This window comes from Aquarana catesbeiana, linkage group LG04, assembly GCF_042186555.1.
Source record: "Aquarana catesbeiana isolate 2022-GZ linkage group LG04, ASM4218655v1, whole genome shotgun sequence".
In the NCBI taxonomy this organism is placed as follows: domain Eukaryota; kingdom Metazoa; phylum Chordata; class Amphibia; order Anura; family Ranidae; genus Aquarana; species Aquarana catesbeiana.
In genome coordinates, this window is record NC_133327.1 from 146,574,812 (window position 1) to 146,591,155 (window position 16,344).

Sequence of the window (16,344 nt, forward strand, 5' to 3'; positions counted from 1 at the left end):
CGGAAAGCCAGTGACCCCTCTTACACAGAGAGGTCACACAGCACTTGGTTGGATCTCTGATCCGCTGAAAAGGAAATCTGGACGTTCCTCTCCTATGGCCATGGGTGGTATACACCAGGAGGTTCACAGCAACTCAGGATACAGGATGCAGTATTAAGAAGCCTTGATAGCAGAAGGTTTAGGAGACAAAACAACTCCACATAGTGTGACACTGTCTCAACATCTGTTTTATTAAAAAGCACGCTTACATAAAAGTCCAAGCTATGATCATGTCACAATCCGCAGATCAAACAGACACATTTCTTGTGAGTTTCAAGCAGTGATCATGCAGAGGCAGCAGCATGTGTATGTGACTATCCTATTGTGTTTGTTGCTATGAATTAGATGAGGACCAGATCACGTTTTACGGCAAGTTACTGCAGAAAAACAGTTAATTCCATATACCCCTATGTGAAAGCAATATCCCTTTAAATAAACGTGTCCTACCAGTGCATACTTACAAAATTTCAAACAAATGCTATATATGCAATAGTATCACCTAAAGCGCAAAAGTAATATTAACAGCACTAAAAATTGTTACAACATACTGAATAATCTTAAAAAATTCTTACGGTAGAATTAAGAATTAGATATGTGTCTAAATCTCCCTTGTCTCTGAAGCCCAATCCCCATTCAGATCACACTCCAGAGGCTACTAACAGGCGGTGGGAAAGAGATGCAACACTTCCTCACCACCAGTTTGAACCTAATTTTTTGCTGAGAAACATGCTGTTTCCCCATTGATGTGAAAATATAGCGCTCATGGGGTTTGCTGCACGCCAAGGGCTACATGTCAGGGGCAACTTTGCCATGGGCGCAAAGCAAAGTTGACCTACAAAGCAAAGTTAACTTTTCTACAGACCTTTTCTAAAATGTTTAAGCATCAGCCCCACAATCTTTTATTAATCACAATAGAAGTCTCTGGGGTGCAGACTGGAGCTAATCATTTTAGTAATTTGTTTTAAGTGCATGCCTTGCACAACTGAAAAGCCTAGTAATTGGCATAAATAAATGAATAAAGCTCACAGTACATAACACAATGCTTATACAGCAAACCATATTATGCTTAAAAATATTATTCATATTTCCCTACCAGTAATTACACAATTAAAACAAAGCCTTATGTTTTCTTTCTAAAAATATTTACAGCTGCATCCAAGAATCTCAGACATTGTCCTAATAAACATTTTGGTGTAGTGTTTATGCTATATAAATGGAGTGCTAATTAAATAATACAGTGGAGAATATAGACTCTTCTCTCCAGTATGCCCTCTAAAAAGCAACACAGACTTAATGAAGACATTTTTCCTTATAGGAAGAAGGATGTAAAACTCTTTAAAGTGGGACCTATCTAGAGCAGTGTTTCTCAACTCCAGTCCTCAAGGCGCCCCAACAGGTCATGTTTTCAGGCCTACCATGATTTTTGCACAGGTGATTTGATCAGTTTCACCGCCTTAGTAAATACCACAGCCATTTCATCGGAGAGAAATCCTGAAAACATGACCTGTTGGGGCGCCTTGAGGACTGGAGTTGAGAAACACTGATCTAGAGCAATGCTCAACATAAATTACAAAATCACCCGTGACTAGGGATGAGCTTCGTGTTCGAGACGAACCCATGTTCGACTCGAACATCGTCTGTTCGGTCGTTCGCCGAATTGCGAATGATATGGGCCATTCACGCCAAATTCGAGTGGCGCATCTCGGCCCATAATCACTGCGGCATCGCAGTGCATTGCTGGCTGATGATTGGCCAAGCATGCACTATGACCCGCATGCTTGGCCAATCACAGCGCCGTCTGTATAGAGAGCTTTAATTGGCCAAAGCCAGGGTGGCTTTGACCAATTATGGCTCAGGGGGTTTAGTACACGCCCCACACTATATAAGGCCGCCTGCACGTCGGCCCTGTGTAGTGTGTTCCGGCATTGAAAGACAGAGACAGAGAGACAGTGTCATTTGATTTAAGTTAGATAGATTAGGCAGGACAGTCAGTCAGTTAGCTGCACTTACAGTGTATTGTGTATATATATATATATATATATATATATATATATATATATATATATATATATATATATATATATGCATCCCAGGTGTTGTGTGTATATATAATATATAATATATATATATATATATATATATATATATATATATATATATATATATATATATATATATATATATACACTGTATTCAGTTTAGCTAGATCTGTTCTTGTTACTCTCTTCCTACTGACAGGCAGGCAGGTGTTGTTACAGTATTTACAGCTACCTGAAGAAAATTGCTGGTGTTCTTCTGATCCTATTAGTACCGCAGTCAGGCAGCTACAGTATTTACAGTTAGTGTAGTGCGTTCTCTGCAAAGTGTTCAGCTACAGCTACTTGTAGAAGATTGGTGATGTTTTTCTGATCCTATCACTACCGCAAGCAGCTACATTATTTACAAGTTAGTGTAGTGCGACCTCTGCACAGTGTTCAGCTAAAGCTACAAGTTGGTGTAGTGCGACCTCTGCACGGTGTTCAGCTAAAGCTACAAGTTAGTGTAGTGCGACCTCTGCACAGTTTTCAGCTAAAGCTACAAGTTAGTGTAGTGCGACCTCTGCACAGTGTTCAAGCTAAAGCTACCTGTAGAAGGTTGGTGGTGTTTTCCTGATCCTTTCACTACCGCAGGCAGCTACATTATTTAAACGTTAGTGTAGTGCGTCCTCTGCACAGTGTTCAGCTAAAACTACGAGTTAGTGTAGTGCGACCTCTGCACAGTGTTCAGCTAAAGCTACAAGTTAGTGTAGTGCGACCTCTGCACAGTGTTCAGCTAAAGCTACAAGTTAGTGTAGTGCGACCTCTGCACAATGTTCAGCTAAAGCTACCTGTAGAAGATTTGTGGTGTTTTTCTGATCCTATCACTACCGCAGGCAGCTACATTATTTACACGTTAGTGTAGTGCGACCTCTGCACAGTGTTCAGCTAAAGCTACCTGTAGAAGGTTGGTGGTGTTTTCCTGATCCTATCACTACCGCAGGCAGCTACATTATTTACAAGTTAGTGTAGTGCGACCTCTGCACAGTGTTCAGCTAAAGCTACAAGTTAGTGTAGTGCGACCTCTGCACAGTGTTCAGCAAAAGCTACCTGTAGAAGATTTGTGGTGTTTTTCTGATCCTATCACTACCGCAGGCAGCTACATTATTTACACGTTAGTGTAGTGCGACCTCTGCACAGTGTTCAGCTAAAGCTACCTGTAGAAGGTTGGTGGTGTTTTCCTGATCCTATCACTACCGCAGGCAGCTACATTATTTACAAGTTAGTGTAGTGTGACCACTGCACAGTGTTCAGCTAAAGCTACAAGTTAGTGTAGTGCGACCTCTGCACAATGTTCAGCTAAAGCTACAAGTTAGTGTAGTGCGACCTCTACACAGTGTTCACTAGCTACAAGTTAGTGTAGTGTGACCTCTGCACAGTGTTCAGCTAAAGCTACCTGTAGAAGATTGGTGGTGTTTTTCTGATCCTATCACTACCGCAGGCAGCTACATTATTTACACGTTAGTGTAGTGCGAACTCTGCACAGTGTTCAGCTAAAGCTACCTGTAGAAGGTTGGTGGTGTTTTCCTGATGCTATCACTACCACAGGCAGCTACATTATTTACAATTTAGTGTAGTGTATCCTCTGCACAGTGTTCAACTAAAGCTACCTGTAGAAGATTGGTGGTGTTCTAATACTAATAATACTACAGGCAGGCAGTTGATTTTTCTATCTGCAGTATCAGTATATATATATATATATATATATATATATATATATATATATATATATATATATATGTATCCCAGCTTAGTGCAGCTACATCTCACTGCAGGCCATTAGTGTGTCTGGAAGGCCAACAAGGAGAGGCAGACAGTCACAAGCCAATGAAAGAGGGCAAGCAGGCTCTGTGTCTAGAGGCAACAGTGCTGGTCGTGGAGACGGTGCATCCTCATCAGCACGTGCCCGTGGGACGCGCCTGGCCTTTTTTTCGGCAGCTGGCCGTGTTGAGCCGCAACATGCGGAAGACTCGGTCGAGTGGATGACAAAGCCATCCTCATCCTCCTCATCCTCTCTCACTCATGCTCAGGGTACTTTGTCTGGCAAAGCAGCTGCCAACGTGGCCTCTTCCCTCGGCTCAGTGGCATCAGTGACTCCTTCCCTAGCCCCACCATGTCCTCCTGAGGAGTCTCACGAACTGTTTGACCACAGTGTTGGGTACATGCTCCAGGAGGATGCCCAGCGTTTAGAAGGCTCTGATGATGATACTGAGCTAGATGAAGGCAGTAACGTGAGCACAGACAGAGGGGGTGCCCAAGAAGGACAGCAATCTGGCGGTCATGCTCCCCCTGCTGCAGCATACTGCCAGGTTTGCTCCAGTGATGAGGAGGGAGGGGATGATGAGGTCACTGACTCAACGTGGGTGCCTGATAGGAGAGAGGAGGAGGAGGAGGAGGAGGCACATCACCAACGAGGCAGGATGCCCTCCAGGGGCCAGCTTAAGGGCAGTACACTGACTGCATCACACGGCAAAGCTCCGCATGTGCAGGGCGCTGCTGTCTCTGCACGTTATTCCAAAAGTTCTTTGGTGTGGGCCTTTTTTGAGACGAGTGCATCAGATCGCACCGCTGCTATTTGCAACATATGTCTCAAGCGTATCTCACGTGGACAAAACATCTCCCGCTTGGGCACCACATGCTTGACCAGACATATGTTGACCTGCCATGCAGTTTATTGGCAAGCGAATCTAAAAGACCCACACCAAAGAACAAAGAGGACCTCTCCTTGCTCCTCATCAGCTGAGATCTCCAATCCCACTATACCTTCAGTCCTCTATGAGACCTGCACTGAGAGGAATGAAGGTGTAGAATTAGGTGTGTCACAGCCAAGTACTTGTGGGCAACCTGCTTTCGGTACACCAACGTCAGATTGTACCAGGCAAATTTCCCTGCCCCAGCTGCTGCACCGCCGAAAGAAGTTCGCTCCCAGCCATCCACATGCTCAGCGGTTGAATGCTAGCTTGGCAAAATTGCTAGCACTTCAACTGCTACCTTTTCAGTTGGTAGACTCTGCCCCCTTCCGTGAGTTTGTGGAATGTGCGGTTCCTCAGTGGCAGGTACCCAAATGCCACTTTTTCTCACGAAAGGCAATTCCGGCTCTCTACAGGCATGTGGAAGGCAATGTCCATGCCTCGCTGGATAGGGTGGTCAGCAGTAAGGTGCATATTACCGCTGACTCATGGTCCAGCAGGCATGGACAGGGACGTTATTTAAGTTTCACAGCACATTGGGTGACTCTGCTGGCAGATAGAAAGGATGCAGGACAAGGTGCAGTATTGTTGGAGGTTGTTCCGCCACCACGCCTCCAAAATGCTACTACTGGTGATTCTGACACACCTCTCTCCTCCACCTCCTCCTCTTCTTCTTCCTCCATGGCTTCTTCCTGTGCTTTGCCCTCAGAACCAGAGGTGCTCCGTAGGCGTTCAAGGGGCTACGCAACTACGCAGGTCAAAAGATGCCATGCGGTGCTTGAACTGGTGTGCTTGGGGGATAGGAGCCACACTGGGGCAGAGGTTCTGTCAACTCTGCAGGGGCAGGTTCAGAGGTGTTTGACGCCACGCCAACTTAAGGCAGGAATGGTGGTTTGCGACAATGGCACCAACCTCCTCTCCGCCCTCCGACAGGGACAAATGACCCATGTGCCCTGTTTGGTTCACGTCCTTAACTTGGTGGTGCAGCGATTCTTGGGCAGGTACCCGGGCTTACAGGATGTCCTGAGGCAGGCCAGGAAAGGCTGTGTGCATTTCCACCGGTCATATAATGCCAGTGCTCGACTGGCTGACCTCCAAAAGGAATTTAACCTGCCCAAGAACCGCCTAATCTGTGACATGCCCACCAGGTGGAACTAAACGTTGGCCATGCTGCAGCGACTGCACACACAGCAGAGGGCCATCAATGAGTACCTGTGCGTCTATGGCACCAGGACAGGGTCAGGAGAGCTTGTTTTTTTTTCTCCACGCCAGTGGGCCATGATCAGGGATGCATGCACTGTCCTGTCACCATTTGAGGAGGCCACGAGGATGGTGAACATTGACAGTGCATGCATCAGTGACACTGTCCCCCTTGTCCACCTGTTGGAGCACACACTGCGTGGAATAATGGACAGGGCACTTGAGGCAGAACAGAGGCAGGAAGAGGAGGACTTCCTTAGCTCTCAAGGCCCCCTTTATCCAGACAGTGTTCCTGCGTGCCCTTCACACAGGAAGAGGACGAGGAAGAGGAGGATTGTGTCAGCAGAGGTGGAGCCTGGCACTCAGCATCAGCAGCAGTCTTTAAGGGATCATTTACAGTCCCAAGAAACCCATGGATTTGTACCTGGCTGGGAGGAGGTGGCTGCGGATCATGTCGTCCTTAGTGACCCAGAGGACTCCGGACCGAATGCCTCAGCAAACCTACGCTGCATGGCCTCCCTGATCCTGCAAAGCCTGCGGAAGGATCCTCGTATTTGTGGTATCAAGGAGAGGGATCAATACTGGCTGGCAACCCTCCTTGATCCAAGTTACAAGGGTAAGGTTGTGGACCTTATCTTGCCGTCGCTGAGAGAGCAGAGGATAAAACATCTTCGGGAGGCCTTGCAGAAAGGTCTGTGCAACGCTTTCCCAGAGACTGGGAGGTTACAAACTCCTGTTCCTGGACAAAGTGTTGCTGAGGCTTCGGTCAGTCAAAGAAGGAGCGATGGAGAAGGTGGCCATCTGACCGATGCGTTCAGACAATTTTTTAGTCCGCAGCCCCAAGGTATGATCGGTTCCAGCAACCATCGCCAGCGTCTGTTTTACATGGTGCAGGAATACCTAGGGGCAAGATCTGACTTGGACACCTTTCCCACCGAAAATCCTCTGGGTTACTGGGTCTTGAGAATGGATCACTGGCCAGAGCTTGCACAGTATGCAATTGAGCTACTGGCCTGTCCTGCATCCAGCGTTCTTTCGGAACGCACATTCAGTGCTGCTGGAGGTTTTGTAACCGATCACAGGGTGCGCCTGTCCACCGACTCGGTCGATCGACTGACCTTCAAAAAAATGAATCAGTCTTGGATCACCACCAGCTACCAAGCACCTGATGCTTATGTAACTGAATCATTTTTTTTTAAATGTCAGATCCCTTCAAGACTGCCTATGCTGATGCTGAGTGACTATCCTGTTATGCTGAGTGACTATCCTCTTCCTCCTCAATGATCATGCTGATAGCTTGTAAGAATATTTTTGGTTCTGGGCGCCGCCACCAGTGGCTAAGGCCCAATTTTTCAGTCCCTGTTTAACAGGGACGTATAATTACAATTTTTGATGCAATATTTTGCAAGGAGGGTTTGTTGCTGTACTCAACTAGAGTATTTGTGAGGGGTTGCAGTGTTGTGGCACCAGCACCAGTGCCTAAGGCCCAATTTTTCAGCCCCTGTTTAACAGGGGCGTGTAATTACAATTTTTGATGCAATACTTTGCAGGAGGGCTCATTCCTGCGCTCCAACTAGAGTATCTGTGAGGGGTTGCAGTGTTGTGGCACCAGTGCCTAAGGCCCAATTTTTCTGCCCCTGTTCAACAGGGGCATGTAATTGCAATTCTTGATCTAATTTTTAACAGCAGAGCCCATTCCTGCGCCCACCAAGAGTAACTGTGAGGGCTTACAGTGTTGTGGCAACACCAACACCTAAGGCCCCAATTTCTGCAGAGTATATAGGGCAGGCCCCTACTTTCAAACATCCAACTTACAAACAACTCCTACTTGCAAATGGAAGGAGACAACAGGAAGTGAGATGAAATCTACCCCTAGAAAGTGAAATTCTCTTCTGTAAGAGTTAATATGGGAAAAACGTGTCTCCTTTCCACTGATGCTTTATCACCAATCCTTGTTTTACTAAAAACCCCAAATTGTCAAAAAACATTTGTCATTGGGACAGAAAGTGAGGTAAAATCTTCTGAAGAGGTGCACAGACAGCAAAACAAATGTCACAGGGGTGATAACCCTTCCCTATGTTTAAAAATAGATTTTTTGGCTGGAGCTACACTTTAAAAATGTACCAGTTCAAAATTACAAACAGATTCTACTTAACAACAAACCTACAGTCCCTGTCTTGTTTGCATACTGCTGTTCAGAGGGCCTGGGGCCCCACGCCTTTCCTTTTTTCTATTTGGGTGTGGGGTTCCCCTTAATATCCATACAAGAGCCAAAGGGCCTGGTAATGGACTGGGGGGGTACCCATGCCATTTGTCTCACTGATTTTCATCCATATTACCGGGACCTGACATTACATTAAACCCGTAAGCAGTTTTAAATGACTTTTATTCCTTTAAAAATGTCATTTTGTGCAGGGACTGTTCTAAGCACGGGAAACACGCGCCACTTTACAGGCATACTATAGACACCCCCCAGGTACGATATTTAAAGGAATATTTCACTTTTTTTTTTTCACTTTAAGCATCATTAAAATCACTGCTCCTGAAAAAATGGCCGTTTTTAAAATTTTTTTTTGCATTGATACATGTCCCCTGGGGCAGGACCCGGGTCCCCAAACCATTTTTAGGACAATACCATGCAAATTAGCCTTTAAAATTAGCACTTTTGATTTCGAACGTTCGAGTCCCATAGACTTCAATGGGGTTCTAAAGTTTGCGCAAATTTTCGGTCCGTTCGCAGGTTCTGGTTCGGCTCATCCCTACCCGTGACTATCAAGCCCAATCTTAATAGCTAATTAGAAAAGTGAAAGATAATTACCATCAATGTCAACATTTGTAATATTTTCTCATCAAATTAGACTTAAAATCAAAGGTGCTTCAGTGACTTCGGTTTTTCTAACTCCATTAGATACAAAATGGTGAATAAACCTAAAACCTTCATGGTGCTTTTCTGTTAAAATAATAGTAATGCAAAATTTCAACATTTTCTTTTTCAAAGAAGTAGTCACTTTCAGCAAGAAAGCTGTGAATTTCTTTACTGTTGTTGTGTTGCAGTCACTTTTTACTTAGATTCCCAAGGTTTGGCTGTATGGTCCACCCTTAGCTGATGAATGCAATAGTTGCAACTAGGGTTACAACTTGACTGGTATTTTGCCACAGTGGAATTTCTTGCCATTGTTATTGTAATGCTTTTTAACTGTATAACATAGCTAAGGACCACTAAGATAGGAAAAAAAGGTCACATTGTGGACTCTAGTTCACTTACATAGCTGGAATGCACTATACACATACTTCTTTCTGAATTGTTAAAATGGGCTTTATAATCTGTAACATTTATTTTTTTTATAATGCAGAATTGTGGATACCCAGATACTCCAACTGCAATTGGTCTCAGACACCAGGCTGAGTTTTATTCCTCTTCAAAAGCATATACACTTTCCCTGTGTAGCAATAGTCTAGGTTGGCTTATAGTAACAAATAGATCGTTGGTGTTTTAGAGATCAAACTTCTAGTGGTATCTTGATAGCAGATTCTAAAATAGGAGAGCTGAGAATGTTCTTCTGTAAACTTCTTGCAGCAACTAAAAACCTTTTGTAAGTGGAGGCAGCTGCAGGTGATTCCAGGCCAAAGTACTTGTTATCTTTCAGTATGCCAGTACCTTTCATTAGCTTCCCAGTAGGGATGATTTTACCAGACCTGTGCCTATGGGACACAAAACTCAGCACACCACCCCCATGGGCAGGAGTCCAGAGTACCAAGAGCCTTCTGGGAGGGTTTCACCAAACATTTATCACCTACCCAACTCACATCACTAGGAAAAGCTCCTAAAGCCTAGCTGAAAAAAAACCCAAAAAAACTCACAATGTTAGTACAGTGTTCTCCCCTGCTGTGCTAATGTGTTCTTCCTTCTACTGACCCCCCCCCCCCCATAACACTCTAGTATCCTGTGAGAGTGGCTGCCATACACACAGGCCGAAAGTTAGCTTGTTTATATTGAACTAGCTGATGTCGCCCCTGTCGGCCCCTGTGTGCTAGGCTTAAGTGATTGCTAGGGCTGATTACTATTCATAACTCAGAACATCTAACTCAAAACTGCTGAAACATGCTCAACAGCATCAGACAGAAGAATTTACAACTAAAAGTGGTTAGTTCTTCGTCCTGTTTAAAAAAGGCATCAGCCACAAATACTGTAGTTGCTGACTTTTAATAAAAGGGCACTTACCTAGTTGGGGTCCAGTGCTGTCCTCACCTGAACTGATTCTTCACTGGTCTTCAGGTCCCCGGCACTGGCATGTTTACTGTGTGCAGCTGGCTGTGATTACTTGTAGCTTCACAGTCGTCTGCCCTCTGCGCATACACTAACCATGTTGTGCTTTGTGAATGGTCCCACATCCTTCTGGGACCCGTAATATGTTCCAGAGGGTTGAGGGTGGGGGAGAGAAGAACTAACCACTTTCTGCAGATCATAAAAAGTATAAAACACAATTACAGGTCCCTTTATTATTAATAAATAAGAGATAATAAGGCTAGTATTTTCCCCAGAAAGGTGGCAAGTTTACTCCCAAAAGGTTTTCAGGGTGGAATCTGTATAGTGTTAAAGAGCCAAGTACTTCAGGAGTCTCATATATGAAGTGTAATGAAAAAAAAAAAAAAAAAAACATATACTGTATAATCAATTGACAAGTAGGCACAGAGATCAAAAGGCTAAATATTACTATCCAGATCAAGATTTACAAAACCAGACCCTAATGCCCAAATACATAAAGTGATTTAAAAAACAATGCAAATACCACTCTAAATTGATAACATAATAAGTGAAAATATATGAGGCATAAAAACAAAATAGGTTAAAATCCTACGGTAAAGGGAAAGCTGTTCCAATACAGAAGTAATGTTATGTCAACTGACTTCTATGGGTGTCAGCTGTGGTCATAGTGTTTTAATATATGAGTGCTAGCTTCCCAGGCTACACAGCACTGTTATTATTTATTAAGAATTTACTAAAATGCACATTTCCTGCACATCTTTATATAAAAGGATGCTATATTAGTTTCCATTTGGATATATTTTCTGTATTGATTTTTTTCTGTATTATTGACACTGCCATTTTTCTTTCACACAATTTAAAATTGCACAGTCTTTTTTTCCAGCTAGTTGTAAACATTCTTTGGAAATGTATAATTTATGGTGAGAAAAGGATACATTTATATATGTCTTATGGAAGTTTTTCTGATATGTATCTCTGTATGCCACCAGACCTTCCCACCTGTGCTGCCCATAGTCGTTCTCTGTACATGAGATTATGAAATGCATTTACCTACCTGCTTGTTCATAAAGATGTAGATGATGGGGTTGTAAACAGTGCTGCTTTTTGCCAGGACAGAAGGTATAATGCTAGCAGAAGGGGTAATCAGGCCGGGTCTCCCAAAAGTAGCAATCAAGGCCATTATTCCGTATGGCAGCCAGCAGAGAAGAAAGCAGATGACCATCACAATGACCATAATGAGGACTCTCTGCTCCCGAGTTCGGGCTGTGACTTTTGTGACACCGCTGATCTGCAGAAGACACAAGACAGTATGTAATTCAGCAGTTTTTTTTTCTATCCGTCTCTTGAATTTCAAAACAGCTCATAAATCTTCTATAATGATGGGAGAAGAGATTTCAGTGCTATAAACAGTTATCAAAGAAAAACATCAATGTGAATCCAAATATAAGGCAGATATACAATACATGGCACAAAGTGATGCAGCTCTGTATTTAATTATTCATAATTAAGCATATTTTGTAATGCATTTTTTAATCTCCTATATAATAGAGCTCAGACTGGAAGAATGAGTCAATTGTGCTGTAGTGGTCATGTGCTTACTAAAGGCATGCTGATAGAGTGAGAGAGCTGAGTGACAGAGGGATGAGATGAGATGAGCCAATATTTGCTTTCCCTGTCCAGTCACAGGCTGTAAGATCTGTAAGTGTTACTGGACTGCAGGAGACAAAAAGTATCTTGCCCTGCCAGACTGGGCTGTGATGTATGACAAAGCTGTATACTCCCCCACCCAAAAAAAAGACGGCCACTCAAATTTCAGATAATATATAGACTTAAATCATTTGTATTACATGTAGTTTTTAAAATGTGCTTTTATTTGTCAGATCTAGTAATATATGTGTGTATTAAGGCTAAATTCCAGGCAAACAGCTAATCACGCAGATGAAATAATACATAAATTAGGGCTTTTTTACAGCCAAACAATTCGTACTTCTGTTCATCCAGTCCTGAGATTTGCACAGTTCTGTAACATAGCAGAGCCAGGTGGAAAATACCACTTACATTTAGGAAATAGAATGGTGTCCTCTTATCACTGTCAGCCTGCTGATTGGCTTCAGCAGATGGTTGCATGCAAATGTGCCCCTAGTCAACACTATTGCATACAGAACACCTGACTGGCACCCTTTTAAAATCTGACTGCTGCTGTATAGAGGATTTCAAGAGGCTGACACCAAGTCAAATTCAGGTACTTAATTGTTTTTTTCTTTTTTTAAATATATATTTAATAATTAGTTCGCGACCTAAAACTGTGATAATTTGTCATCTGGCATAATTTCAAATGTAATGGTCAGTCAGTAGTCAAAAGTGTTTTTAGAGCCATACTCATTGTGCATGTCATAATTTTCATTACATCGTTGTTTGTATAGACAGCGCCACTTGTGATATGTTCATATACAAATAACCAGCAGCAACATGTCCCATGAAATTATATTAAAAAGTTGACATCTATGATTACAAGTAATATTATAATGTTGTTAGATGGTTGCAAGATTAAAATCAGGTCTGATGTTTAGTAACCTAATCAAGGTGGATTGGTTTGTTCAGCTTAAAACAAGTGTGATTTAATCATTTAAATATAAAGAGGATAAAGGTGTACTGTAGAAAAGGAGACATCAAAGAGACATACATAAGTTGTACCAATATGAAGTGAAGCTGTCTTTCTTATACAGTACTGTTCAGATAAAAATATCATAGGCTGCAGATCCGGCTGGATCTTGCCTGAAATCCGGGAAACATCTGAGCCTCCTTAGGCCTCCTGCCTGCCCTGGACTATCAGCTACCGCCGCCATATTGAGGCCTGCGGCCTGTCCGGAGCCTGACGCTCACCTACACTGTGGACCGGGGGACGATCGGGTCCTTCACCTGGAACTTCCCGACCGGGACATCCGAACCACCACCGAGAGGAGGCAGATACCAGCAGCGTGAAATAGAGCCGAGCGGGATCCTCTCCCCCCATTCCGGATCCCCCCGCAGTCTGCCGCCACCCCTGGGCTTATCCACCGGCCATCCTGGACTCTGAGTACATGGGCTGTTGCCCGAGCCTTCTCCCGCTGCTGCTTTGCAGTATCTGACCCCAGAGTCCCCGTTTCTGAGGCCCTAGAGACCCGGTCCGGGCCCAAGAGAAGACCCCTTCCCCCCGGCCGGCCTCAACCTCCAGGACAGACCGCGGCTTCAGCCTAGTCCTGGAAGTCGGCGGCCATCTTGGTACTCCAGGTACCCACAAAACCTATCCCCTGCAGTTTAATCATCTATTGACCGCTTGTAGACACCATATCCTTCCTTACACCTGCAAATCTCACAGCTGTCACCTCAACACTCCCTGATCCTTAATGTGACCACCTCCAGACCGGCGTGCAGGGAAGCAGACATGTAAGAGGAGTCCTTTGATCCCCGTCTCTTTAAGAGATGCTCCTACAAAGCTAACAGTTCCCTATTAATCGCAGGAGCGATATCATAACAAGACATCAGACCCTTCCTAGCACTGCATGGGGAAGATTGGCTTCCAGAAGGCAATATACAGAGGTTTTATCCCACCGCCAACGTCGCAGACCCCTAATACCATGGAGCGCTTCTTATATAAACAAAGATCCCTGATCTCCAGTGAACAACCGAGATCCTCGGACACTGCTGACCCACATTCTCTGCCGGAAGGCATGACCCAAGATGATAACAGATCTCAATCCTCCCTACACTCTCTTCCACCCGATCACCCCATGGATGTAGTGACAGTAGCTGTCCTAGACACAAAGTTGAACTCATTACTACACGAATTAACCCTCAGCATCGCTAAAGAAGTGAGCAAAATAGCACATGAGTTACGGGGTGAAATCGACCAACTAGGTGAACGCACCAACACATTGGAGAACAAATTTGATGAACTGACCCAATATGTACATGTTCTCGAAGAGGACAACTCCAACCTGAAACATACAGTCTCCCTACTTCAAATCCAACAGGAAGACCTGGAAAACCGTGAAAGACGCCAGAATCTGAGGATTAGGGGAATCCCTGAGACGGTGAACGACAAGGAAATACGTCCCTACCTTTTAAGCCTATTCGTCACTTTAGCCCCACATATTCCGGACATAGACTGGCGTATGGACAGGGCGCATAGATCTCTGGCCCCAAAACCTCCTCCTACTGCCAACCCCAGAGATATTATTGTCCGCTTCCACTTCTACGAGAGCAAAGAAGCCCTCACACTTGCAACGCGTAACAAGTCACGTATTGACTATAAACAACACAAAATCCTGATATTCAACGACCTGTCTCCAATCACTTTGGCCAAAAGGCGCAGTTTCCGTCCTGTTACTACCCACCTACAAAACCATCAAGTTCCATACCGCTGGGGATTCCCCTTCTGTCTAACCGTTTCCAAAGATGGTGTTCAACACTCCCTGAGAGATCTTTACGAAAGTGAAGCCTTTATCCGCAACCTAGGTCTTCCCCCCCTGCCTGAGGAAGATTCTATACCCCAAGCTCCGAACCCCAAACCACTTACCACACCAGCCAAAATTTGGACCCCAGTCCAACGAAGATCCCAGAAGAACTTCTCTACCCCACAACGAGCCAATCGTCACAGATATCCAACCTGATGTGACTTATTATTTTTTATTTTCTTTTTTCTCAATATTTTTGCCCTTTTTTCCATGGCCAGAAAATATTTACCATGGATATCCTAGTGACCTCACAGTGATCGGGTCACTTTGTTGAGAGGTCACACCTCTTACTGATGTCTCTGTTAGATGCCTTGTTGGGGTTTATTTTATTTTTTTTTCCCCCCTTTAACTTTTCTTTCTTTTCTTATATATACTTCTCTGTCATATACCAGCTTGTCTTAAGATTTATCTACATGTTCATAATAACATGCCAAACACCTTTGCTCCTCCTGTCTGTTTGTTCTTTTTTGGTTTTACAAAAAACAGAGACGAGGATCACCCACCTCCCCCCCTCCTCTATTAATCCCTGCAGGCTAACATGCCCCCCCCTCATGACCCAAGGCTCCTGCCTGGGCAGCCTGAAATTTTTTCTCAGGCTTTTCAAAAATTATTTTCTCTTTTTTCTTTTTTTAACATTTTTCATCTTCTTATGCAATTTAGTTCCTATTTTTTTTTACCTCCTTTGGCGTTTTCATATGCAGGTCTTTTTCTTTTTTTCTCTTTTTGACCTATATATGTTTTTTCAATGTTGTACTTACATTATTATAACAATTGTAAGAAATGTTTGTTTTCAAATGTTCCTTTTTAAGGATGCTCAGTTACATGCTCTCAGTCTTTATACTGCATTAGCACTTTTTTGTTTAACCAAATATGGCCCTCAAAGTTTATTCTTGTAATGTTAAGGGATTAAATTCCATAGGCAAAAGGTGGCAGGCCTTAAAAGAATTTAAATCATCCAAAGCAGAGGTGATTATGGTTCAGGAAACCCATTTTAAGTCCAGTGGCTCCTTTAAGTTTGTTTCTAGACACTTTCCCATAGCATATACTGCCTCTGACCCCTCTGGAAAAGCGGGAGTGGCAATTCTTATTAAACGCACAAGCCCAATAAAAATACTTTCCTCCTACCTAGACCCTCACGGGAGGTTCATATTTCTGAAGTGTAGTCACTTATCTACCTTTTTCCTTGATTAACATTTATGCACCAAATGTAGGACAGATCGTTTTCCTTGAAAAAGTTTTTGAGAAACTACAACCCTTCTCCCAGCCTTTCATGATCATGGGAGGCGACTTCAATGTGTGCATGTCCCCGACCAGGGACAGGAAAACTCTATTCCAAACCACCTCACAATCTTCCTCTAAGAAATTATCAACATCCTTTCGCAAACTAGTTAGATCCCATAATCTATTTGATTCTTGGAGGATAAAACACCCGACCCAAAAACACTATACTTTTTATTCTCATCCCCACAAGTCTTATTCTAGACTAAATTACTTCCTTATTACAGGCCCTCTATTGCCCTATGTAGTGTCTTCTGAAATAAATTCTATTACCTGTTCGGATCATGCACCTATTGAAC

At 43.6% G+C, this 16,344-nt stretch overlaps 1 protein-coding gene across 1 annotated transcript in view; it reads right to left on the bottom strand.

The window, feature by feature from the left end:
• LOC141139577 (vertebrate ancient opsin-like) overlaps positions 1 to 16,344 on the bottom strand; it is a 368,310-nt gene that overhangs the window by 147,199 nt on the left and 204,767 nt on the right. The window contains exon 3 of the mRNA XM_073625848.1: positions 11,326 to 11,559. Within this exon, the coding sequence (XP_073481949.1) occupies positions 11,326 to 11,559 (234 nt within the window). The remainder of the gene's footprint in view (positions 1 to 11,325; positions 11,560 to 16,344) is intronic.